The sequence below is a fragment of the Corvus hawaiiensis genome, chromosome 14 (assembly GCF_020740725.1).
Source record: "Corvus hawaiiensis isolate bCorHaw1 chromosome 14, bCorHaw1.pri.cur, whole genome shotgun sequence".
NCBI classification, from domain to species: Eukaryota; Metazoa; Chordata; class Aves; order Passeriformes; family Corvidae; genus Corvus; species Corvus hawaiiensis.
In genome coordinates, this window is record NC_063226.1 from 6,908,505 (window position 1) to 6,936,448 (window position 27,944).

The 27,944-nt window shown below is 39.4% G+C and overlaps 2 protein-coding genes across 5 annotated transcripts in view; one reads left to right on the plus strand and one right to left on the minus strand.

Moving 5' to 3' along the window:
* Positions 1-23,029, minus strand: ZC3H12B (zinc finger CCCH-type containing 12B). The gene is made up of 6 exons (XM_048319034.1): positions 22,744-23,029; positions 6,736-7,501; positions 3,773-3,912; positions 2,827-3,061; positions 2,633-2,739; positions 1-2,073 (listed from the first exon to the last, which is right to left on the minus strand). The coding sequence occupies exons 2-6, from the start codon at positions 7,335-7,337 to the stop codon at positions 653-655; spliced, it is 2,505 nt and encodes an 834-aa protein (XP_048174991.1). The 5' UTR covers positions 7,338-7,501; positions 22,744-23,029; the 3' UTR covers positions 1-652.
* The window catches only part of ZC4H2 (zinc finger C4H2-type containing), a 14,837-nt gene continuing 9,546 nt past the window's right edge, over positions 22,654-27,944 (plus strand). The window contains exons 1-2 of one of the 4 annotated variants that reach the window (XM_048319038.1): positions 22,654-22,801; positions 23,542-23,593. In XM_048319038.1, coding sequence (XP_048174995.1) covers positions 23,580-23,593 — 14 coding nt within the window. In that variant the 5' untranslated portion in view covers positions 22,654-22,801; positions 23,542-23,579. Of the gene's footprint in view, positions 22,802-23,541; positions 23,594-23,641; positions 26,253-26,274; positions 27,184-27,944 lie in introns of those variants that run through there. The other 3 variants (XM_048319039.1, XM_048319036.1, XM_048319040.1) reach the window with 3 other exon arrangements.

A 27,944-nucleotide genomic window follows, 5' to 3' on the forward strand; every position in this document is an offset into this window, starting at 1 on the left:
TTTGGTCCTAATTTAATAAAGTATTTGGCTTCTGTTGGGTTGAGCCAACATATTGAACAATGTAATAGTTATTCAAACTCTTGAGGAACAGTTCTGAAATTTAAGTACCAACAACCATGTTGACACTGAAAAACTGAGATCAGTTTTTCCTTTTATAAACAATTTAAATTTTTATCAAATTTACTTTTTCTTCAATACTTGAGATGCCAGTAGGCTGTGTCAAATGACAAAGCTGAAACCCTAAAAGTCATCTGGGTGTGTATAGAGCATACTTTTAGAGGCCGATTAGGTATTTATATGCAAATTGTAAGTGTACACTAATACATGCAATATAATTGCTAACACTAATTTTGTAGTTACAGCTTTGAGACACTGATTGTGACCTTATAGTTCTTCGTGAGCTATCCATGCACCAAGGTATGCATTTCCTATAAAATACTATTAAAAATCCCTATATTTAAAATCTTAAAATTTGCAATACAATCAACTTTTATATAGTGCCTCAGCGTATATATGATTGCTACTGTGTACAGAATTTTATACTATCTTAGTAGAAAATATTTACAATAGATTGGCCTCTTCTTTCATGTAAGTTTTTCTCTGGCTCCTATGTGCTGTACAGTTTCATTTATCCAAAAGAGGCTGTACTCTTCTAACGCCCTGTTCTTAATTTGGCAACAATCATAGCTGCCAGCTGTTGTGCATCTGTCATATGGGGATTCTTTTCCATCACAGAAAGAACAATGCTTGGAGGGAAAATATTGCAGAGGTTCTTGTATGTTTGATACTGATGTTCTGGGATGATATGAGGTTCCCGTGGCTCACCACATATCCCAATCCAGGGATTTCTCCAGAGTTGCTCCATCTTCTCAGGCATGCTTCTTACCATTACAGGTTCATAACATGGCTGCATGAGGTTGTTACTCAGTGGATATGAGTGGTAAGTGTAAGAGTCTGATGCACATGGTAATGGATCCCAGCTGGCATGCTGCTCTCGACAGAGAGGTGGTCGCCTCTGCCTTGTCGGGTTACTTTCATAAAGCCGTGAGTCAGAAATACTGTCCATTCTTGTCATCACCAAGGCACGGCTTGGTTGTGCAGTTGATGGATGAACATTTTGAGGCACAGGGTATTCTCCTGGACAACTGGACCGTGCTCCAACAACTGGATGCTGGGCATGTAGGCCTAAGTGGGAAACTGACTGTTTGCGAAGGGATTGCTTAGGCTCTTCAGTTCCGTAACTCTGACCTCTATTTAAGGCTTCATGGTAACCATGAGGGAAAGGCTGAAGACGATTTTTCGATGGCAGTCTGTGGCTCTTCACATTGTCTTCTGGACTGGCATCTGCTACACCCAGATACAAGTCATTGTAAGAGGAATAAGAATCATTACTTGTATGGCTTAAGCAATTGTCAGGACAGGGGCTTGAGTTTCTAGAATACATCCCCTGGTCCATATCAGCCCCGTAATAATCTGAGTTACGGATACTACTTATGCTTAAGTTGGAGAAATCACTGAGTAAGGAGTAATAGCCATGGTCCCCCAGTGATTCATATTTGGGATACTGGTCAATATAGCTAACTGAGGTGCCATGGCTATTGGTGACTAGTATAGGAGGATATTGCACACTGGACATATGTTCCAGTGAGGATTTCTGATGTACGAACTGTGAGGAACCTGGCACCGGACTGCTTGCAGAACGAGTATTTAATGCACCAGCTGCATGGCTTTTTGGTGGAGGGAGCGTTGGTACACTTAATGCAGAAACCAGAGACGGGACAGAGCTGGCCTCGGACTTCCGGGCTGCTGATAACTTTTCCTCAGGCTCCACAGCTACTGACCTAATGCTTGGATCTGACTGACGTTTTGGGGCAATGCGTTTCACTTCAGAACTGATTTCTCCTTTGGAGCTGGATGGCCCTGTGCCACATTTGGCCAAGGCTCCCTCACTCATAGTTTTCACAGCAGATAATTTGGCACTTATTCGAAGCTCATCCGCTACTGACCTTTGAGGCTGGTTTGCACGTTCTGGGTGGTAATATTTACATTTGTGCCCATATGTGCACTTCTTACCTGGAAGAAAAGGAGTTTTACGTTAAATAATTCAAAAACTCATTAATACCACCAGTTGCTATATTTTTTCTTTATATGTTTCACCACTTTTCAATAGTAGTATTTCTATTTTAAACCCCTAAGGAATAATCATGTATTTGATATATACAGACAGGCACAGACTCTGCTGCCTGTATTCATGTATATCTGCATCAAAGTCAAGATATACCATTTTTCTTCCTACTGGCTCATGATTTCAATAATGACAACATACACACAGTGCTATATAAAACAAATTGGCTTTAACACAGTTTTATTAATTATGAATCTCCTTCCTTTAATACAAACCAGAATAAAATAGCAAAAATCTGTATTATCCACAAGGTATATCTGGTAATCCTTAATTTTCTGCTACACTGTTTTTATAAATATACGTATGAAGAGTATAAAAGCGGATGTTGTGCTTGGATGGCAACATGACAATGGTACATTTTCTTGTTCCAGTAATGAGAAGATGTTAATTAATTGCTTGCTTCACCTACCTTTAAATGCAACAAATCGATCTGACTTGGGCACTTACCATAAGGACACGGTTGTTTCTTATGTTCAGGAATAACTGGCCTTTTTCTTAAGAAATTTTCAAGGCTTGGACCATGGCGTCCTAAAGGATCATCTGGAGGCATAAATCTAAGGGAAAAGAAATGAAACATGATCAGTTTTTCCTGAGAATGCTGAATTAGAAAATTTACTTACTTTTGAAGAAAAAACCCATACTTGTCATTCACAAAAGAATACATTAGTAGCCGCTCCTCTATGAACTTCTTCCATTCTGGTTTTTCATTTTGAAGATCCCGATAGTTATCATTTGACACAATGATGCCGTCTGAGTCGAAAGCAAGTTTTACTATGAATCGATCATCATAGCAAACTACTCTTCTTCCCTGAACTCTTCGAGATGGGGTGAAAACAAGAATTTTTTCTTTCTCCAATTTACGTAAGATTTCTTGATCTGTAAAATAAGTTTAGTTGAGTAGCTTTTAAAAAAGTTTTAAAAGAAAGAAATGCAACCATTGTATTATGAAAATTCTTCCCCTCTTTTCTGACAAAGTATCTTGCAATTATATTCATACACAGTCCTCATTATCAGTAAAAAACACCTAGATGTGGATTTTATTTCTGAGGTTTCAAAGCACTGAGTAAATATTCAATATTTGAACTTCATAATCACTCTGTAGCCATGTACCTTTACTCAGTCTTCCTGAACACATCAGGAACTCAGGTGTTACTGTATTACAGTAGCTTTCTTGTTAGCCTAGAGTAAAATGTAAGGACTTTCTATGGGTCAAAACACATGCTGCTTCTTCAGTGTTCAAGACAACCCTATTAAGAGTCCCTGGCCTATTACTACTTATTTTATGTTCACCCAGCAAATAAGACTCAGTTCCTGTATGCTCAACAATGTTTGCTAATGGGAAAATTTCAACTACTGCTTCTCAAAAGTGTTGAAACCATCCAATAATGTTACAAAACCCACATCATTGTTTACACATGCAGATACTTAAATGCTTGTTTCCTCACCAATGAAACCGTTGTGTTTTCAAACAGTTGAGTGCAACATTATCATCACCACATCCACAGTCCAGTACTGGGACCCATCAGAAACATGACAATAATTTTTTTTCTTTTTAACCGAGGGGTCGAAGAAAAATCTTGATGTTACCTGTAATTGGTGCATCAGGTCGAGACTGTTCTTTTCTCCATGCAGGTACAAACACAGTGATATCTTTATGTCCTTTTTCCAGAAACCAATCAACAGCTAGTTGAATTCCCCGGCAGGAAAATCCTTCTTTGTTCCCATGGCTGAAGAACATGCAAGTTTTAGAAACAGCAAGGACAAAAGTTACATTTGGTTTTGGTTTTTGTTGCGGTGGTTTGGTTGGTTTTTTTCCTCTAAAGCTGCCATGGCCAAAGGACATAAGGAAAACAAAGTCTGTAAAGTTTTATTAGGCCTCCTTACATAATTGGAAAAAGACAACTGTACAGAGCTATTCAGCCATCAGATTACAGCAACCTTGCTACTTAAAAAGTCTATACGGTGAAATTTCACTGTCCCCAGAGCAAAAGCAAGTAAACATGAAGTTTTTCCATTTTTTTTCATTTTATTAGCTGACCTAATGAAAAATATCACTTTCCCCAACAAATTGAGCTTACCTTAAGTAGCACCATAAAATGCTATCACAAAAAGAGGAATGAACAGTGCTGATTGTCATGGGTGACAAGTGCTCTTAAACATCTTTATTAATAAAATCTTTTCCTCTGATACTAAATGTTCTGTGTTTTTTATTAGAATTTTTTATAGGAAAGAAATAATTGTGTTGAAGTTGTTTAAGTCCCACCCCCATCAAAAATTTGTTTTCTGAAACACACAGGAGTCTCTAAAACAGCACACAGTCCAAATGAAAGAGTTTAATTTTAAAAAGGCCTAAGTTTCTGCAAGGGAAAGGAGAAATTTTTAAGAGGTTTGATAGAAACCAAGGAGAATCTTAATTTTTAATCTTATTCAATCTTTATCTGCATCATCTATAATTGAAATATTTTTAAGCAGGAGAGGTGCATAAGCCTTATGCTTTTCAGATATTCTCAGTCTGCAGAACAGAATTTGCATAATTAGGAGTCTTCCATCATACTAAAATTGTCTTTAAAATCCATAAAATTCTACAGATTATCATTCAAAATTTCACCTCAAAGTTGCTGTTGTTATTGTTACTATTGTAGAATGACATCACAGATTACTGGACTATGTTTTCATGGGCTCAAAACATTCCAGGAAGTAACACCAAAGCAGACCCAAGGCAGATAGATCTAATATCTTCTGTTTGATTATTGATAACCCGCATAGTCTAAATCCTCACAACTTAAATAATGAATACAGAAGCCACAATTTCTAAAAGCATTTTCCTTAAATTTTTATACATTTCAGATTTTACAGAATTTAATATCCTTTAAAACATTCAGATGCACATGCATTTTGTTATGAGTTGGACTTGATGATCCTTATGGGTCCCTTATAACTTGAGATAGTCTTATGGTCTTACAAATAAAGCATCAGATATGAGCTATGAAATAGTCGGAGTACACACCCTTTTTTCTCCAGTTGCTGCCCGCCACATTATTCTCAGAAGTAACTCAAGCAGTAGAGATTACAAATTCAACAGGCACAGAAAAAAAAAAGGAAAAAAAAAAGTTAAATCCAGTTTTGGCAATGTTGGTTTACAGAAACATCTTATGGATTGATGTAACCACAACTTGATACTGGAAAATCCTGTATATAAAATACTGTTACAGGATTTGAAGGGTTTATGTATTTGAAAAGTCAGCATACTCAATACACCTATAAAAATCTGAATTTTCTTAATACATTGAAAAAATAATAATTAATATCCCAAGTTCCTCTAGAGCAGAAGACTGATACTAAAAGAAGTCTATTGTATGAACACTACCTGAATAAATCTTGGTATCACTGATCACTAAACAGACTTTTAATAGCTCCCTCATAAAAAAATCATACTTACTCAATGATAAACAAATCACTGGCTAGCTGAACTCTGTACTCTACAGACATGTTCAAAAGTGGCATGGGACAGGTATCTCTTGGGTTAGTGTTGACCTAAGCAGCCAAGTGTACATAGAATATCCTGAGTCAGAAGGGACCCACAAGGATCATCAAAATCCAACTCCTGGCCCCACGCAGGATACCCCAAGAATCCCACCACGTGCCTGAGAGCGTTGTGCAAATGTTTCTTGAACTCAGACAGGCTTAGTGCTGTGACCACTGTCCTATGGAGCCTGTTCCTGTACTCAACCACCTTCTGGGTGAAAAAGCTTTTTTTAATATTCAACCTAAACGTCCCCTGACTCAGCTTTATGCCATTTCCTTGAGTCACTGGTCATGAGAGTGAAGAGATTGGTACCTGCCCCTCCACTTCCCCTCGTGAAGATGTTGAAGAGCACAATGAGGTCTGACCTCGGTCTCCTCCAGGCTGAACAAACCAAGTGATCTCAGTGCTCCTCCTAAGACTTCCCCTCCAGACCTCTCCCCTTCCTCATGGCCCTCCTTTGGATGCCCAAAAGTACTTGCACACAGTACTCAAGGTGGGGCAAGCAGCATAGCCATGCAGGTCAGCAGGTTTAGCTCATGCATTACCCCTGTTCTGACACAGCTAAATTGCTTTGAATCCTGAGCAGGCTCAATCATCAGGAGCTCAAATACCATGAATTCACTGCATTTCATTAGCACACACTGCATGTCACTTTAGAAATAACCAAGTTTTCCTACCCTACTTGGTTACTTTCCTTTAATGTCCAGAAGCAATTTTCAGTATTGTTGAAGGACTTCAGAATATTAAACCCATCCACACAAAAGCACACTACAAGTAGATTTCTTGAACAAAAGTTTTGAGGTGAGAACTTGGGTTTAAAAGGAGGGTAGGGGAACTGGAATGTGGATTATGTATAAAGGAATAACAGCATAATTAAAAAGCCTAGACTAAAGAGTCCATAAAATATATGTATTATCAGTGTAATAGTCTACATGACTTAAAATGACTTTGCCATCAATATTGATTTTTCTCTTAAATATTTTAGTGATCTATTATTTTCAAATATTGTGACAGGGAAACCCACCTCATAGCAACATTGCTTCCGTCAATGACAATTGGCCTCAAGTTATCACTGTTATCCACAACTTCATCTTCCAGGGACAATTCAGGGCTTGCTATTTCCTTTGGGCAAGGGCCTCTTGGCACCAGAGTACTACTGGTACTGCTGGCAGTGCTTTGTCCCTCTGATTCACTTTTGTTGCCAAGTCTCACAAGCTCTGCTAGAACATCATTGATGAGCGCATCTGCTCCCAACTTATTCAGTACAGCCTGGATCTGATCTCCTGCATACCCAAGCTTTAAAGCAAAATCCATTTTAGCTTGGTATTCCTTGTCCAAATTTGTTTTGCATTCATCTAGCTTCAAGTCTTGTGTGATACTGCTCTGTGAAAAACTTGGGCGATCCAAACACGGGGATCGGCAGAGTGGCCGATGTGGTTTGGTGGAAACCTCCTTTTCTCTCCACTGAGTACTGCTTCTGAAGTATGGTTGCTCAGGCTCACTTTCTGAGCTCGTCCATTCCTCAGATTCAGCACTGCATTCCCCCGCGTCTTGTTCCACATTTCTGTCTTCTCTGGAGTGCCTCTTCTCCATTTTCAGCTTCCCTACCATAGACCAGGCCGTCATCACGTTCAACTTCCAGCCAGAGCACTCAGTTCTCTTTCATTTCCAAAGCCACCTGGAATTCATGCTCAATTGCATCATGTTAGCCAATTAAAAGTTTACACAAGGCTGGAGCTAATTTGCCTTGCTTACTATATCCTGGCATAAGCAGCACCAACATGAAGTTCCTTAAAAAAAAGAAAAAGAAAAAATTAGGTTTTGATCAATTCTGCAAAATAATCAACTACAATGATTTTGTTTACAAGTCAGTAGATGTCCCCAGTCATCCACATTTCTTTGTAAACTGATTATAATAAAGCATATAATTACATATTCTCTGTAATCACAAATAAAACTCTCCTTCTCTCCCCCAGTTACTCTACCGACAAAAAAAAGGACAATTCCCACAAAATAAATGTAGAGCTGGAACGAATGGATTATCTGAGTAACACTTAAGGATAATAAAACAGAAAAGGGTCAGCAACCATTTCCACTAGAAACCTGTCTTCTACTGCAAGAACAGCCTGTCTACATTAGGAACAACTGTGCAGTGTTCCAGTATGCATAAAATTTAACACAAACCATTTCAGCCTCTTTCAGTAAGGATTTACTATCAGGACCAACAAGTTTACCTAGCAAAAGTATCTTCTGGAAAACAATACAGACATTTAACAAAATATTATAAGCCACAAAAGAAAATTAAAAGCATCACCAGTGTGCATATAAGTCAAAGCTTATTAATTCTAAATTCTCATATCCTTTTGGTTTTAGGTAATAAGATGCTGAAAATCACAGCACCTAATATACCACTCACAGAATGACAGAATGGCCTCTTCAACATTTGCGAAAGGCCATCCCTAATTCCTTTGGGACAATTTACAGGTGTTTCCCTGCTGCTTCCTAGAGCGCTAGTGTTTCCTGGTTCCTCTCTGACACTCAGAAGCACATCCCTTCCCCTGATGAATCTAGTTCAAAGCTCTGCTAATAAGTCTTAGAAGGTTTCTTTCTTGACTATTTCTCTACATTAAATGATGGGGTTTTGTTGCCTGCGGGAATATTTCAGAGAACAGCAGGTCTAGAAGAGTGATAAAATTTGATAAGCAAAACCATAAAAATGTCAAAGGATCTCTGAGACAGGTCCATATTGGCCTAACAACAACCAAACTCCCTAGAATTGTCTCAAAGTGAAACAAAGATTATTAACCTGCAAAACCTTTACACAGTAATGTATAATTACCATAAACAGGCAAAACAGTAACATTCTACCAGACTGCACTCCAATTTATGCAAACAAAAATGTACACACATGGAGAGACAGCTGCTCAAAAGCCTAATTTCCCTAGGAAAATGCTAATCACTCCTACCTAAAAAAAGCCCCTAAAAGGTCAAGTTTTGAGCCAATCAACACTATTTTTTAATAAAGAAGAACCATACTTTTTCATATTTTCATATATTTGTATCATATTTATATTTTGTCAGCCTGGAGAAAAGGAGGGTCAGGGGAGACTCTCTACAACTGCCTGAAAGGAGGCTGTAGCCAGGTGGAGGGTCAGTCTTTTCTCCTAGGCAACCAGCAATAGGACAAGAGGAAACGGCCTCAAGCTGTGCCGAAGGAGGTTTAGGTTGGACACCAGGAAGAATTTCTTCACAGAAAGGGTTGTCAAGCATTGGATTTGACTGTCCAGGGAGGCAGTGGAGTCACCATCCATGGAGATGTTCAAGAAACAACCGGATGAAGCACTCAGTACTCTGGTCTACTTGACAAGGTGGGGACTGGTCAAAGGTTGGACTCAATGATCCTGGAGGTCTTTTCCAACCTAAATGATTCTGTGATAGTCTAAGTCCTTTATGCCATATAAAATAAAAACACAGTTTCCCTGCTTGTGAATGGAAATTCCAATCTTCACTAGTTAGGTTTAAATTAGACTTTAAAAACTGCTGTTCTTTCATGTTATTTATTCAAAGAGTATCCCTCTAAATACTTAGGTATTATTTCTACAGTACTCTCTATTTTCATTCCAAGTGATTTTTCTCTCACATAGCACTAATAGCAGTATATTTACAATCCATGTACTTGCCAACATAGATGTATTAATAGCTTAACCTGGAATGGATTTTAATTAGGTCTCATGCATAACCTTGTACCTTGCCAAAACCAAAAAAAAAAAAGTATATATAAAAATTATTATAAAAGAAGGTTAAAAAACCAGGTTAACAGCACACTGCGCTCACAGCTTACAAAGTATTGCAATGAAGAAACGCTTTACAATACATGTGGTAAAACTAATTTTTTTCAAATTATTGAGACTGTACTGCTTTGGCACTGGACAAAGAACAGCATGATTCTGTTCATCCAGGTTATTTAAAGAGCTCCATTATTCTTTCCCAGTTATGATCTCTCTAAGCACAATCTCACAAGCATGTTTTCGGCTTTTGTTAAATTTATCATCTTGAAACCTCCATTCTCTTCCCTGAGCCTTACAATGCCTTTGATGCCTCCTCAGACTGTCCAAGTCATATGCAATCACAAAACGCTTTCTCCTTGCATGCCCCAAGTGCATCCCATACTCCCTCCATCTGTGAGACGGCCCAGCCAGCCTCGACCCCCAGACTCATGGCGATGGGTGTCACCCCCACAGCACAGCGCTGGCGGCTCTCCTGTGACAGCCCCCAGAGAAGCCTGTGCTGGGCCACCACTTCTCTGTGTTACTGCAGTTCTCGTGCTGACCATTGTAATCCCAAACTCCTTTGTGGTTTTGAAGATGAGTTTTTATCACACTCTGTAACAGTTTATTACAAACATTTCAGGCAAGATGCATTTTTATTACTATGTGTAGATAAATACCTACTATGTGTAGACAAATACCTACATTTTCACTACTTGAACTTCTTAAGGTAATTTGTTACAAGTATTTCTTTATAGTGTTTTCCATACAGCTGAATGAACTGTGACTGAGAAGACAATCAAATTATATTCTGGTATTACAATAAATAAAAGATTAGAAAAGGTTCAAACAGCAAAAGCTTGATACACACAAAAAATTATATTGCAGTTCTTAAATATAAATTAAATATTAATTGAATATTACACACATTTCTAAAATACCATATTGTGCCCAAACATTGTAATTTTAGCTTTATTTGAAAAAATATTTAATAAAGTGCAAAATGCAAAACTACAATGTAAAGAACTCAACATCTGAAATAATGCACCCTGGTTATTGAGTTTAAAGCCTATCTTTGTTACTAGTAACTGTACAGAGCACACATTTCACGAAGTGCCTTTAAATCTTCCAACTTCGGCTACAGCTATATGTATTCAATTTCTTTTCTAACAATGACTCAATGGCTTGACTTTTTAAATTCACCAAATCACCACTATATTTTACTACAAAAAAAGAGAAGTGATAGTCTGCATGTGATATATATAATTTGTATACATACAATCTGAAAGAAAAATATAAAATGTTTATTTTTTTAATAAAAGACTATTTGGTAGTTTGTATTTCCCACATCCAAATGAAAACAACTCCTGGCTATTAATATTCCTACTGTTTCCCACTTTAAGTGACAAATTCCATAATTTCTTTGATACATGTAAAAACAACCACCACAATTATAGCCACAGCTCCAAGAATGCTTCCAGTCAGCAGGAACATATTTATGCAATTAACTCACTGGCATTTAGACTAAAAAAAAAATCCCACAAACAACAACAGTATAGTTTGTTTGTTTATGTGTTTTTCCACACTGTACTTCTCAGAAATTCAAATGTCATCTTGCAGAGTACTGATAACAGAGAAGTTCTTTCCTTTCTGATCTATATTATTTAGTAGTGGTAGTACAGCTGTACCTAGGGATCTCTATCAGTTCTTAGCCTATTCTAACCACAAAGTCCCTTGCACAATAAATATACAATCTAGAATTATGATGACAGGCTGGAATATCAGAAAAACCACATGGAACAGTTTGGTATTGCTTGTCCAGACACCTTTAGAAGGTAGTACTTTGTGGGCACACTAAGGGAGTTTATGGGGGGAAAAACCCACTAATTAACAGTTAATAGAACTATCATTGTGAATAATTTTCCACTTTTTTGTTTTCTTACTGCTTATACTCAATACTTTTTAAGGTTAGTATAGATGCACTAAGGAGTTATCACAGTTGGTTAAATTAAATTTTTTTTTAAATTCTCTTACAACCAAACTCAGAACAAAAATTAAAAACCATAAATAATTTGAGTAATGCTTCATTTTGCTGATAAGTACAAAATTGAGAAACAAGTCAGAAAATCTTTTCAAAGATAGAATCAGTCCTCATCTTGCAGATCATGAACAGCAACATTTTACCACTGAAATTTCAGCATTTGTTTATTATGAGTTACATTCCCCCCAAAGACAGCCATATATGAACACACACTTAAGGAAACAAAAGAAAGCTATTATGAATTTCTAATTTAAAGCTATTACAACTCAGAAATACAGACACTGCAGCTTTAAAATTTTAATTCTCTGATGCTCGCTGCTAAGCAACCACCCAAGTTTTCTTCCTAAACACCTCTTTCAGCACAGTCACGAGCAACTAGTAGAACTGATAATGTGATTCAGAAAAAAGAGTCAGACAAAATCATGTATATTTTGTTCATAAGGGGCCAAACTGAAAGCATCTCTTCAACTTTGATGGTATTAAAAAAGAAAGAAAGTATCTGCACAGTAATGAAGTACTGTAGTATAAATGAAATCATTTGCAAGTTATTCAACAATTACTATTCAAATGACAATGAGTATTAAAGAGCTGGTACTAGAAATACTCTATTCAAAGCCTGTTCATTTCAGCAGGACCAACAGAAACGAAGGTAAAAGAATGGATTGAACAGCTTCTTTTGGTCCCTTATGGCACTACTTTTCCATCATCTCAGTGTGCTCTGAGCCATGCCCTACAAAGGCACAATTATATGATACACACATCTACTTTGAAGAACAACCTTTAAATGAAACATTTTATTAACTCCTTTCACCAACTTTTAAGCATTTTTATTTCTTTTCTGTCATTGCAGATACTAAAATGCAAAACAAAACAAAACAAAGAAACCCAACTCATGTATTTTTTCAAATCTCTCTCTCTCACCAGGATAAGAAATACTTAATAATGATTCTATAGTATTTATTTTAAGGAGGGATAGGTTTGTTTGTTTTTCCTTGTGTACTTTTAAAATACATGTAGCTAATCAGTGATTTTTTTTTTAAATAACTACCCCCCTTAAAAAATCTAACTGAAAAATGACATGTGAAATGGTAACATCTAGAGGAGTTCCACATGCACAGCATCTCCTTTTGTATTTCTTAAACTATCTGTATTAACCAAACTAAACCAAAGAAACAACTTGATAATTTTTTTTAAAGGGCCTGGTTTTTATTAAGAAAATTAAGTTATTCCCTCCATGGGTTCAGCATGAATTTTAATGTCTTAGTGTCTCTCTGTACTCTTCATTTCACTAACTTATCATTAGCAAGCACCTATGTGTAGAAGGAAGAGGTATCTTTCTGGAAGAAGGCTGTTCTAAACAACAGCCAAACCTTTGATTACTGTGGCTGTTTCTACATGATCAGAAGCTGACCAAAGTATACAAAGACATCTATCCAAACTAGTTTTCATGTAGCTAGTTCTGACAGTAGCTAGTTCTGACAGTAAGAGCAATACAGACCTCAACAGCAATTGGGTGAACTTATCATGATCCCAGGTTACTTGTTCTACAACACATGAATGAATGAAACCTGATCTATCACCCCCACAACTAAAAAATGGATCGGGCTGGAACACTATATATCTACAGCTATGCCTCATGATTACGGTGTACACAGTGTATAAGCCTACTAACAGAAAAGCTGACAACTTCCTTGTTACACACATACCAACTATTGTCTAAAGAGTTTAAACCATGGAAACAATATAAGTACAAAGAGAAAGAGAAGTCTTTTTAAATATTATTTTAAGTAGTGTTCAGGGACACTACAATCAACAAGACCTCCAGCATTGTACTGTGCTACATCACAGACCAGTGGTTATTCTCAATAACTCTAAAGCACTTCCCAAGTACCTTTTTCTGAGCTTTAAGAACTTCCCCAACACGACTAATTGCCATTTCAAAGACATTACGATTCAAGCCTGTAGTGCACGCACACACAGAATCCCAACAAACCAACCAGTACCAAAATGCATTGCACACATCTTCAGGAATGTGACAGAACAGTATCTGTTAGGCAGCAGTTATTGTCAGAGGACATAGACCAGAAGCAGCTCAAGATGCATAGATGGCCCTGGATTTTGGACTAGCCCTCGATTTTGAAAATCACATTTCTACAGTGCTTATGAAGAAAGTAACACAGCTCAACACAGTGTTTTCATGGCACTGAAGACACAACCATCTTGTTGTATTCTTATCTGAGGAGCAGCACAGATATTACACATTGCTGCCTGCTGCTTTGAATATTTTCTAAGGTAGTGGACTATTTTATCTACTAAGAAAGTGCTCAAATCTGACAAAGTATATGAGTCACAAATAAAATGGGTAGCTTTTTCTCATTTTAATTACACGCTTAGGTGGTACGCATCTGCTGGGACAGATTCACAACTGAAGAAAAGCAGAGAAATATTCTAAAATTAACATTTGGGTATTTCAGAATGTATTAAAAAACTGGAAAGAGTTGTGCTGCATGACATTATAGGCAATTATCTCTTGTCCTTAATAAAAAGGCAAAGAGCTGGAGATTAATAGCATTTTGCCAGTGTGTATGTACACCTTGAACTACTAGATTTTCATACTTATCATTATTTAAAGCAGAGGTAACAGGAATACATTACAGTTTACATATGCATATCATAATAATGCATATCATAATAACAAATATGTTGCAGTTCAACAGGAATTAATCACTGTCATGAACTTATTTTTTGAACCTTAGAATGAATTATTTTCACTACATAACAAATGTGGTAGCTTAGCATATTTAATTTTCATTTACTGTGTCAAATGTTGCATGACTGTAGGAAAATAGGACATACAGGCTTTTTAGAAAATGTTCCTATTTAAGTTGGCCATTTGGAAATTAAAGTGACTCTAAAATTTGATGCTTTTAGAAAACTACAATATTCACCACTTGTAGTCACAGTTTAAAACTGTATTTTACACAGTTTTATTAAGACTGTTCTAAGAGTTTTCATACTTAGCAAACAACACTCATATAAGCATCAAATCAGTGACAGATGTATTGCATATATATTCTGATATAGCTTCCTTAAAAAGTCCAAAATACATATAAGTAAAGGAAAACAAATATATCAGGCTTTAAAAGCAGCTGCTTTTTGATGGAAATATTTGGCATTAACAGTGCTTACAATATTTTGCTTGCCGAGCAGTGAGGAATCCTAATTAAAAGGAATACTTCAATTTTAAGATGCTTAAAATGAACACATGCTCAAATAGTTCTTGTACTTTTAAATCTAATAAATTAGATATGGTCTAAAGTAAGATCTGAGGACAGATCTGCAGCACACTTATACATTTAGAGACGTATAACAGTGTTCACAGAATATGCACTAAGTCAAATAGCATTTTTAACAGACCTGTTAAAATGGCAGATCAGACTTTACAATCCCTTGATAATTAGAGCCATATAAATGACAGCATTTTGATTCAGTTTAATGGATTTTTTTTCCTTATCTTACTATGCAATGTCAGTCTCAACACATTCCTGGCGAGTCCCAACACTGTCATTTTGATGAACAGAGAAACCTTAAATTTACACAAAAGCCTAATATTGTACAGTCTTTTATCAAGTGAAACTCAGTACAATATCAAGAAAAATATTTTACTTTTTTTACTCATTATGACTTTTCTGAAATAAAACACTGATATATAATAAATCTAAAGTACTAGCAGTTTACACCAGCAGTGAACACCTTGTCCTTAAAATTAATATTGAAACAGCAATTGAAAAATAGCCTGCTAGCTATGGTTAGTAATAAATTTTATTTAGAAGCTTCCTCTTTTCTGAGTCAATTCAGATAAAGTATTTTAAAAGAAAAACAATTTGCCATTTCTGCTTCTCCATCTGTCTCTCTCCCTCCCTTAACCATCCTTGGAAAAGAACAATAAGGAATGTGACTTAGCACTCTTCTATTACAGAGGCAAAGGACAAAGGAAGATTTTCAGTGTTGACTCACCAGTTAAGACAAATGTAATTGTTACCACCACCCAACCCTGAAGGGGATGTTCTTTCTTGACAAATGCTGATGGAACACTTGTAACAGTAGGAAAAGTTCAGTTGTGCAGAGAGGGCTGAATTTAACGAATTCATACACCAGAACATATAGAATTAGAAATTACTTTAGAAATACCACTAGGCTTTACCTTTCTGATCTTATTTGGCCTACATGTGTCTTGTCTCCACTGAACAGTGACGGAAAAAACCAATCATATGCAGACACAAATAAATACAGCTAGACAGATATGCCCATATATACACACACATGTAAGTTCTAATTCTGTCAGTGTATGACTTGATACATTTCACAGATCAATTCAGAAAAGTGAAATAGAGCTCTTCTTTCCCAAATGCTGCAAACACTTAGAAGTTTGGTTGTTCTCCTTCCTCACCAAGCTCTAGCCCACTGTTCCTGAAATCCCTTTACCACAGTTGGCTCAGTTTAAGAAAGTTATGAATGCTGTTTGAGAACTATGGAAATGCAGGGAACTGCCAATGAGTAAGCAGATCAAGTAATTTTCAAACATCAAGAGAATATCACTGAGTGGGTATGAAAAACTAAATTAATGAAATCATGCCATAGACTCTTCACCAAAACACCTAATTAACTAGGAACCTACACTTGTTCATGACTCCCTAGAATGTGAAGAAGCTGATGGGCTCATCATGACAGCTGAAAAGGAGATTGGGTGGGATGTTTTTGAGGGAGGAATTAGTTTGTTTCTTAAACATAGGTCAAGTTTACAGTGCACCTCAAAAAAATAATTGCACCTGCAACACAAAGGCAAGAAAGAACCATCATGGTAGACAAAAATATATAAGCATTGTCATGCAAGAAAATAACCGTGCAACTACCACCCTAAGTTTCTCACTTTCCTTTTCAACATTGCTGAATGCAAGTTATTGGTGTTTGGCTGGATTACTGAACAGGATATCAGAGAGTGACAGTATCCTTCAGCAATGACAAGACATTCAGCTGAATTAAATTCAAGAGCCACTCCTCATTTCCCAGGCTGTGAAAAGTAATGAGCACAACTCTGCCTTTTAATGGTCTTTTTATTTCAGGAAAATTAGATTAAATACTACATTTCTAGTGATCACGACCTAAAAAAACCCCAACCCAACAACCTTAAGAAGAACATCCCATATTTGCAACTGAGTTGCCACAGGTTTCAAATTTAGATGGTTTTTTTTTTTGGGCTGACCTCGATGAAAACTTCCCCATTCAGCTTAGCAGAAATTGCACTGAGTTACTGTGTTACTACGCACAACCTCCCGATAACAAGCAAGAAATTAAACAGAAAAGCAGAGTACTTGCTGCATCAGAAATAAGACTTCAAAGAAGGTGCTCAGAATTTCATTTTCCTAACTCTGCTCAAACTGTACATTTGTACATCACAAATACTAGGTGCTTGCCCTGCAGGATTGACAAGAGTATGACTGAACATCTGTGGCACTTTCCTGTGGTTAACCTTTTATAAAGGATTCAGAAATTAACCTAGAGACCATTTTAGAAAATGCCAGGAACAGAAAAACATGAACCTATCAACAGACACCAGGGAAATAAGAACCAGCATTTTAATTACCTGTAAGTTGGAGAAATCATGGCTGTTTCTGAAAACCCAAAATAAAACCTGTGAAATACTAGGGTCACAGTAGATTTGGAACATTAAATAAAACAATGTTTCCTTCGCCGCGCAAATATGAGATTAATCCCTTGGCCCAGATCTACAGCTTTTACCAAATCTAAACTTGCCAAGAAGTCATTTTGCTTTGATGATGACTACAGGATTTAACTCAAACCATATGACAGAAACAATACCATAGAATAGAAAACTGGGTAGCAAAGTATCCATTTTTACGGCACTCTTAGCATATTGTGGAGCTTTGTTAAGCTGAAAAATTGTTCTAAAAAACTACAGTAACACCTCAATGTTTGAGGTACTTCAAATTTACTTCAGCAAATATTTTAAGTGATCACTGATATGTGTATTGGATTATACCTAAAAGCAAGCTGTGTCAAGCATGTCACATAGAGAACTTGAAGTAGCTTGTGAAGGAGTCAACAGGGGAAGTTTAGGTTGGATACTAGGAAAAGGTTCTTCCCCAAGGGTGGTCAGGCACTGGAACAGATTTCCCAGTGAAGTGGTCATGGTACCAAGCCTCAGAGCTTAAGGAGCCTTTGGACAGCACTCTCAGGCACATGGTGGGATTCTTGGGGTGAAGGGACAAGAGCTGAATTTTGATAACCCTTGTAGATCCCTTCCAACTCAGGATATTCTATAATTCTATGAACTACAAACCAAGTGTGAACTGAAGAGAAATGCAAAAGCAGTACAAAATTTAAGCACCTTGCCTCAAACTTCACTAATTTTGTCACATTCCTAAATATGAATTCAAAGGAATAGGAGGGACATAGTTGGAATTATAAATAGAGGAAGCAGCATTTTAGCTCTTTCTTAAGATACATGATTCCTGTTTGGAGTTAACCCAACCTAGAAAGAACAGGTAGTGTGGAGCACAAGACAGGTATAAAGTCTGAAGGGAAGGAAATGGAATATTTCTATTGCATTAGGTATTTAATCATATTTCCTAAAACAGAAAAAAAAGGAAATAATTATACAGTAAACACGCATTTAAAATAGGTGTTCTAACAATAATATATAGTACCCTTTTTCCACCAATCTTCTCTTTCTAATAATCTTAAGGAGCTACAGCTATTGCTACTCAAAAGGTCTGTTGTCCCTACTAAGGCAACATTTACACTTCAGTTGACAACATTACATAAAGTAAGAGCAGACACGTAACTCCTTAAAGCTTATTTGTGGGCAGTTCCTTATAAACTAAGATGATTTATTTGGATCTGTGACCAAAGGAATACACTAGTTCTCCTAATCACATTCTGATAGGAGGCCATTTGGTACTACCTACTCTGCAGATATAAATGACTCATTAATGCTCTGCAAAGAGAAAAAAAAGTTGTGATTGCAGCTAAGTAAAAGACACATCAAGGGGGTGATGCATCTTACCATCTTAACTTACACTAATTCTATTTGTAATTGAATATTTAGAACACTACTTTGACAGACCAAACCAAATGTTCCTTTAACCAAAATTCTCCTCCAGAAGCAATCTTTGAGAAACCTGAAAAATAAAGGGTATTCTGTTTCTAAAGGCTTCAATATACTGGATGGACTCTCACATGCTATGCCATCCAACAAGAGACAGGATGTACTCACCTGTTAGGACAGAAGCTTTCTGATAAACTGAAACCACCACTTTAGAAACTATTAACAAAAAAGTCTGAAGCAGAGAAAGACACCTCACTCAGTAAGCATCAAACCGTACCTTTGTGGAAAGTTGCAAGAGGAGCTTTCAGGCATCTTGTGACTGTATTTTCACTCCAGTTACCTTGCTTTTGCAAAAACTAAGTCAGTCCATGGCTAATTAAGTCTGCCTTAAGAATGGTGTTGGACTACGTGATCTCCTGAAGGAGGTCCAATGCAAACTAAATCTTTTATGCTAAGATACCTTTATTCATATAATGGCAACATTGCTCATTTCCAAGGTGAAGAAGCTGGAAAGTCATCATCAACAAGACAAGAGAAAAAGCCCACCACTTTGCTTTTGAAAATGAAAACGGCAAATCCCTATGCTCCAGCAACTTCATCACTTCCTTTCTAAAGGGAGATCGACCTATGGGCAAGACCTGAGGGAGGAAGGTTTTTTGGTGTGATGGATTATTTTGTTTTAGGGGTGGGGTTTTTTGTTTGTTTTTTAAATCAGGACAACCTAGAAATCTGAAAAGGGAGAGACTTGGCAAAGAGATGGAAACTAGTATTTGATCTTAAAAGAAAAAGCATAGCATCAGAGGGGGCAATAGCATGCGGTTTTAGCCTGCAATTGTCAGACTTAGTTTTGACTTCATGTGATTTGGCTGAGGTGTCTGCGGGCTCATTAAAGGAGTGCATACTTCTTGTAGATGTCCTCACTAAACATAAGAGTCTAAACCTTTGGCTTTAACCTAAGGTCAATACTCTGCCCCTGTTATAGCATTCAATTAAAATAGAAGTTGACTCAGCTAATAAGAACAGATATTAATCTTGATGTGGGGTCTCTCTCCAGATGGAATGAATGCAGAAAGGGGTTCTTAAATTCCGACTATGTAACAAACAAGCAACTTGGCCTATGCTGGGATTTGTAAAACACTTTATTTGTAGTGTACAATGACAACCTAATGAGATTCTAGAAGAGGCCTACAACAAACAATGTAAAGCCTAGGTTTTATTTTGACATGGTAAATCAATCTGCTTTCTAGCCAGCCATGTCAAAAATACCCCATGTAAGAAAATTAAATACAATAGCTACCTTTACAACTCAAAGACACTTAGCTGAAGTACTTATTTAAATATACTATATATATATACAATATAAATATACAATATATATTTGAATCAAAATTGCCAGCTAATGAAGAGTTTTGCTTATTATGGCCAGTCTCATGAATAAATTGGTCACCTCAGAAGAATGAAACTACATCTTAGGAGATGTTATACTGCTTAGCTCTGCACTTCCAAATACGTTTCCTAACTCGGAAATATATCTAACACAATACTACATATCATGGCAACAGACAGCCTAGATCTGTAAAGGTGGTCATGGTATTCTTATTTCCAGATGAATTATCTGTGATACCATGAAAATATCATATAAAATATAGCTTATCAACAAAAAGGGACAGTTCACAGGAAACTAAAACACCCCACGTTAATAGATGGCAAAGCATTTTTAAACTACCAGTATTATTGCTCAAACAAGCTTTTAATTTATAATGTCTGGGAAAAAATAGCCTTTTACAATAAAATTACAAAAAAAAAGTTTATATATTTAAAAGCATATATTTGTCCAGCCATGAAAATATGGCTCTTCAAAGCCCTTTATGTCTAGCAGATTCCATGACGCAAATGAGGACAGCATTCTCAGGGATATGTAGCATTACAGCCATTTGGGTTTTTTATTTTTCGCATTGTGAGATGGACAAATCAATATATCAAACTAATTTTCAATGTGGCAACACCTGGGAACTTCTTCCAAGTTTATAAATTGTTTTTCTTCATGTTTCCAAGCCCTACTTTCATAACTGAACTTAGATACTGCCTGCCTTATTCCCAAAAGCCCCAGTGCTTCTGCTCTTGAGTCAAACAGTAAAAAAACTGTAAGTGATAGAAGCAATTTGTTTTACTTCTATTATTCACAGATTTATAGTAGAATTATAAGTGTTCAACAAAACGACATCTCAGTTGCAAACAGTAAAGTGGCAAGAAAAGTAAAAACCAGCAGATGTCTACAATGGAATAATTTGCATTGGAAAAGGCTTCCAGAAAGATCAAAGAACAGAAAGCCAGAACTTACCTAAGTCACAGCTGTTGACAGTAAGAATTTACTTTCTTACTAGTTCATCAGCATATAAAGTGTAACTGGTATTCATTCATCCATCTTAACCCTTTTTCTAGTCATTCTTTCCAAACAGTGAATTTGGGTTTGGTTTAGATTTAGCAGTTAGATTTTCTTTTTTTTAAATACTTTTTAGTGTGATCATTCAAATGAAATTGACTTAGGAAGCTTTACAGATTGCTTCTATTAAAACTTGCTAAACATTAGATTATTTTAGAAGGCAAACAGATCCAGAAAATGTCAACAGTGACAGGATTGATAAATGGAAAAGGTGTGACATTGAAGAAGAAAAGACATATTCCAAAGGCAGCTAAATTACTATATATTTGAAGATGACCTTGAAATTCCTACTAACCCATTTTTCCATTAAGAAGCAAAAATAATTTCATCAGTGGCACCAGCCAAACTTGTGAAATATACCTTCCAGTCCTACATACCACAGTTCAGTTATAACATCTGTCAAGCAAAAGATATATATCATCCACAAAGGATACCTCCTACACAAAAAAACCCCTACTTGACAGGTTCTTCCATTTCAATAAACAAACAAACCAAGCATAAGAAATCGGACCTGGAATGCTGCATATTCCCAAGCAGTCAGAACTATTGATATGCATAATGGAAATTCATAAATGACCAGCATTTTAATATGCCTCCTATTCTTACTTCCCATTTATGGCAACACATGCTAATCACTGCAACACATTGCAAGATTAAAAAAAAAAGCAAAACAATATCAGACGTATCTCAGTAAATCCAAATTAATTCAGATTCACACCTATCGGAAGACACAATATAGCTTTTTCTTCAATTTTACTGTTTCACTAGCTTGTGAAGTACATGCCTCTCGTGAAATATAATTTCCAAATTATTTAATCACAACTAGAAAAGCAGAGAGCGATAAAAAATAACATTTTCAAATGAACTGATTTTAAAAGTATCTGAAATCTCAAGCATACTGCATGATTGAGCAGTTCCTTATTCACAGTTGCATTAAAAAGCAAAATGGAAGGATGCAAGTTGCAATCATCAGGTATCCTCTACAAAAGTAATTTCCTTATTTCACTACCTTTGTTCGTTAATGCAAGTTTCTTGCATTGTTCTTTTGTTCAGACATTGAACACCTTAAACAGCGTACTAACGCAGCCTTTCCAATCTCTCCTTGTCGCTTTAAATTACTAAATGACACCAGGAGAATTTCCCGTCTCCGTACCCAGCTGTCCAGGCCGTTTCACCTGCCCCGCCAAAACAGCCCGCGGGCTCTGAGCAAGCTCCCGCAGGCTGTGCGAGGACGCTGGCAATGGGTCCCCGCGAAGGCCTCGTGTCCCCTCGCCCAGCATGCGGCTACTGCGGGGCAGGCGGCAGCAACCAAAGGCACCAGCCCCGTAGCGGGGAGGGACGCGCCAGACCGAGCACCGCCGCTCCCGGTGCGCGAAGGGCGGCAGGGGCACCCCCGGGCAGGGCCGGGAGCATCCCCGTACCAGCGGCGCTCCTCGCTCTGTTGCCCGTAGCGGAGCGCAGTCGGACGGCGGCCCAAGGCCGCGCCGCGGCTGCCGTCGGGCCCGGACCGCGCCCGACGAACAGCAGGGGGCGCCCCACAGCCCCGCTCCCCCCGCCGCGCGGACCCCGGGGGAGGGGAGTGCTCCGCCGGGCTCCGCCGCTCCCCCGCTCCGAGCCGCCCTCGGCACCCCCGCCCCCGGCTGGGGCCTCACCCGCTGTTGTCGCTACAGACACCCTCCGCGGCTCCCTGCGGGATCTGGCGGCGAAGAGGTGAGGGACGGCGGGGCTCGGCGCGGCCGCGGCACGGGCCCCACTCCGGCCGCTCCCGCCGCATGGAGGGGGAAGGGCTGGCCGGAGCAAGGGGAGACGAGGGGGCGTGGAGGAGCAGAGCCAGGACGGGACGGGATAGGGAGGGATGGGGGAAGTGCGGGCGCGGAGTTCAGCGCCGACGGGAGCGCGGGGGCCGCTGCCGCCGCCTCATCGCCGCCCGCGCCGCACCGGGCCCGCGCCGCCGCCCGGCCGCCGTCGCCCGGCAACGCGCGCGCCCCCGCTGCCGCAGGCGCGCAGCTCCTCGCGGCGCCCCGCGTGCTCCCGAGGGCAGCGCACGCGCAGCCTGCACGCGGCGGCGCGCGCCGGCCTTCCCTCCCCCTCCCGACGCCAGGGGGCGCTGCAGGCGGAGCGCGGGGCGCGGGGCGCGGGGCGCGGGGCGCGGGGCGCGGGGCGCGGGGCGCGGGGCGCGGGGCGCGGGGCGCGGGGCGCGGGGCGCGGGGCGCGGGGCGCGGGGCGCGGGGCGCGGCCACCACCGGCTCACCGCTGGGGAGGACCGAATCAGGGGAGCAAGCCACGAGGTGGCTGTATGGTCGGGCTCCGGAAGAGAATCAGAAAAGGGAGACAATTTCCCTGGGCATTGTCCCCTAGGGACATCCGATCCCCTTGCTGAAACAGGAGGAGGAGGCTTAGGGAGGGCAGATAGGTGCCAAGGAGTTTATAAAAATACTGTGTTTTCCCAGTTTTGCAGGTCACAGGGTTGGAGGATGAAATAAAGGACATGACCAAATGCAGGTATATTTAGGCATACCTTTGGGATGGGCCAAGATTAATATATGCAGGTACTTAAACCTTTAGCTATGTAGGATGCTCTGGCGCAGGATTAACAAAAATTTGCAAATACTTTAGGTTTTGCTTAAAACATTGATATTTAAAGACTAGAAGATCTGAGGGCTAGCATATAGTTGCTTCCTATCAGTTTCAGTGTTGCTGATGACTGTCGTCAGCTTTCCAAAGCATTCTGAAACCAATACCAGCTTTCCCTTGAAATATTAAATACCAGTGTTACTGGGGTGACCCACTCATAGGAAAAAATCTTGCAAATGGGAAGAGTATATTTTGAAAGCTCAAAACCCCAATGGGATACAGAAAGAATATATTTCCATTTAAGAAACTCAGTAATTTAAAGCAAATTTCAGTACTTGGGATGCACCACTTTGAATCATCTATTTTCTGATATTTAGGTTTTACAACACTGCTACACATTCTGCTTATGGTGGTGCCTAATCCAGTAGTGTATTAACCCAAGTTCAGTTCTGTTGTGTGTTTTACTGGGGGCTCTTCTCCACTAGTCTTTAATCTCTAATATTTCTTGAAATGCTATGTATTTCATAAAACATGTTGCACTTTTTAAAAAGTGCAGTTAGAATATTAATATTTAATAGTCCGGTTATAAGGACCCTACATTGCATCACTACATCCGGACTTGTAGAATTAATTGCTGTAGCTGGGATGATTATCTAGGGAGAAAAAAAAACATTCTTCCAATTGGAATTGTTCTGAACTAGATTTGTTGTCATAATGCTAATGTGTGTGGACTGATGTTAGACTGTTAAATGGAAGCAGCTTTTTTTTTGCACAAAAATTCAATCCTGTGCTCATTGAAGTAGGGGAGTATTTTAGCCTTGGTTTCATTCTGCATGATACTGCAACTTGTTTTGAAATCTATCTGCCTGTTAGTTTTTGGTTTAAAAAGGATCAAATAGAAACAAGGTTGAATTTTTCAGGATCAGCTGAAATATTTTTTCAGTGTCAGTTTAGTGCTTAAGTCCCTTAGCTGTCTTTGGGAAATCTAATCCGCATGCTGGGAAAAACTCATTGTTATTTGGATCCCGCATATCAAAGTTTGTAAACAGCACCGGAATAGATAATACGTATCAGTGCGGTGATTTCAGATCATATAAAAACTGTCTAACCCACTTTGTCTAGGAGAAAAATTGAAACACAGACATTTAAACACTCGACCAAAGCCATGAAGCACAAGTCGAATGCTACCAATTTATATGTGCTGGGACTGCAAGTATCAAACTTTGTGACCACTTTGAAGTGCTTTGAAATGTGGAGATGTAATATTTTCTCTCCTTTTTTTAAACATGGAGAGAAAAATAATTGCTAATGCTTGCGAGTAGGTTTACTTCCTTAGAACTTCCAACTAATTTATAACACTTTGTGAAGTGGTTTTCTTAATGTCATTCAAAGCAGAGTAAAGTAACAAGTTGAACTTGCATTTTCCTTTTCTACCCCCAACCTTTTAGCTTAGCCTGTAAAACCAGAAATTAAAAAATTGGATAAACAGTGCAAAAGTAGGCTGGGATTCTCATCACTTCTGTTCGAGAGCATTTGCCTTCTCTCCCTCTTATCCTCACCCTGCCTGCTCTTGCTCCCTCACTGTCTTAGCAACAAGATTCACTGGCTGACTGTAGCTAACTTGTCTTCTACCCCCTCAAACCAATTAGTTCATCTATTTAAATCATGCATCAAAGAAGCCTGCCCCCTTTGAGCACACAGCTCACTTAGGGCTCAATCCTACAATCTTCAATTTTTAAGGCAGCAAGAGTTTGCAATTGACTCAAATTATGTGAGGATCAGACCTTTTATATTCTAATTTCTTTATAAAATCTGTAGCCTGATGAAGAAGGTGCTGATGCTATCACTGTTTTCCTTCATCTACCTTTTTCTTTATTTGAAGAACACAACAATATAGGGAAAAGTCCTTAAATAATGGAGAAAATAACTAAAACATCTTCTATTCACAAAACATCTTGTATTCACAACTGCTGCTTATTCATTATCTGTTCTAGAAAATTGCAAAAATTGGATTTGGTGAACAATCAGAGCATTGAGTAGAAAACTCAGAGCATCCAGGAGAAAACAGCATTGTAGTAGTAATGACTACAGCATGCCTTTTTGTCAAAGCTTTTAATCAAAATCATGAACCCATCAACAGTCTTTTAGGGCATATTTTAACGAAATGCTACACGTTGCACAGATCTCAGAAGGAAGCCTTCTGCTCTTTTTGCATTCCTAACAACCTTTGACATAACGAGGTGTGACAAATTGATTTAAAATGTAGTTGCAGGAAGAAGGGCAGGCAAGCTTTGCTCTGCCTTGTGGGTGTTGTAGTCTTCGTGCAGCCTCTCTGCCTGGGCAGCAATAGGAACCTGGACTCTAAGTCCCATAGCTCCCACTAGAGTCTACCGCACAGGCTCAGAGCCCATATGCGAGGAGGGGGTGACTACATTGTGTCTATTGTATGTTTTTTTGGTTTGGTTTGGTTTCGGTTTTTTTTTCCCCTGGCATTTTGCACATTTCACCGGAGGTGTAAAGCGGGAGTAAAAAGCATGGCAGATGAGCAAGAAATAATGTGCAAACTCGAGAGCATCAAGGAGATCAGGTATGTTTGCTTTGTGCCCTATCGGTTACATGAAGCAGCTTTTTCCTCGGGGGAGCGGAGGAGTTACATCGATCTGAAAGTAGCTATTGTGCTACTGAGGGAAAGAAAACTACCGCTGAGTTTACGATGAGAGCAGAAAATGCATTTTTCTAAGCAGGGAGGGAGCATCCGCTGCTGGGAATCGCCGCTGGAATGCGTAGTGAAGGGCGGTAATGGTCGTGTATTTCCAGAGCACTAGCCCGGAGTGATAACACGAGAAGGCGGAGTGCGCGGGTGGGAAGGGCTGAGCAGCCCCAGCGCAGCTGGGGGGAGTGGTGTCGGGCCGCGGGTGTCGTAGGGGTTTGTTTGTTTGTTTGTTTGCTCGCTTTTGAGTCGTTTGAATTAGTATTTCATATTCATGAGGCTCTGTGTCTTGAATCTGTTATTTTGCCCCACTCCCGGGCTGAGAAAAAAGGGGGATGGCAAGGAAAGCAGAGTCTGACACCCAGAGCCGAGGGCGGACGTGTCCTCGGGCAGGACAGGGCTGGGCAGCGCTGCTGGCACCGGCGGAGCCCCACCGGAGTGCAGGACAGCCAGCCATCCATCCATCCATCCATCCATCCATCCATCCATCCATCCATCCATCCATCCCCCGTGGAGGGCGGCATTAGGGCCCGCCGGGGAGCGGTGGATCCGTGCGGGTGAGCAGCAGAGCCTTAGCGGCTTCTCTGCCCTGCCCTCCCCTTCGGCCGAAGGCGGGGAGGCGACCGAGCACCCCGTGGAGACCTCCCTACCTGCTGCTTCTGGCCGCCTCCCGGGGCGCCTGGGGATGGGGACACACCGGACCGAGGCTTTTTCTGCCGTTCCCTCCTGCCGCAAGGCCGGAGCTGCCTCGGGCTGCCGTTCATGCAAGGCAAAACACCAGGAATTTGTATATAGCGTCCTTCATAGGGTGAGTTGCAGGATGCTTTGGAAGAGGTGGCTCATAAAAAAGCCAGGCACGGTACGGCACGTGCCCGCATCGGGGACATTCTTCATAACTTTAGGTAGGGCATTTCCACTCCTTGGCTTAGGGCACCGATTTTCAGGATTGGGCCTGAGCTGTCTATTTAGTAGGAAGTGGTGCATCCAAAAGCCAAAATACATTAGAGAGGACAGTGATTTTGAATGTAGCTGGGATGTGGAAGGCATGCTGACTGGGTAACCCTGGAGCCATGAGAAGTGTTTTGGGACATGACAGCCAGAGAAGGGCTATCAGAGAGAGAGGAGAGAGGGCTGGCAGTGAAAGCGTTACCTTCAGCAGTGCGTGCAGGTGACCGCAGGGACTTCTGACTGGTTACAGCAGCTCTAAGAAGCACACTTTATCCATGGAAGAAGTGAATTAGGCAGCAGAGTATGGACCTCAGCTTTCTTCACACAATACCACAAAGGTGAACAAAGATCAAGCAAAAATATTTGTCTGTGTAATGCCCCCAAACTACTTGTAGAAAGAGGCGTGACAGTGTAAGAACAATGATTTTCTACTCAACTGGTAGACAGGCTCTGTTTTAAAATACAGATCTAAGTATGGCCTACTACAATTTGTGGTCCAATTATTGTAACTTAATTTAAATTTTTTTTTTCAGTGAGAGTGGTATTTGGAAATTTACAGTGCATTCAGTTTTCTGATCACATATTCAAAGGTCACATATAAACTGCACTTAACAGATTTTT

Bases quoted from the DNA above. Each gene is read 5' to 3' on its own strand.
- ZC3H12B (XM_048319034.1), bottom strand. From the start codon at position 7,337: ATGACGGCCTGGTCTATGGTAGGGAAGCTGAAAATGGAGAAGAGGCAC. The intron at 3,913-6,735 runs GTGGGTTTCCCT...CATGTTCTTCAG, and splicing joins GGAAGCAATGTTGCTATGAG to CCATGGGAACAAAGAAGGAT. The intron at 2,074-2,632 runs GTAAGTGCCCAA...CTTTTCTTCCAG, and splicing joins GAAACAACCGTGTCCTTATG to GTAAGAAGTGCACATATGGG.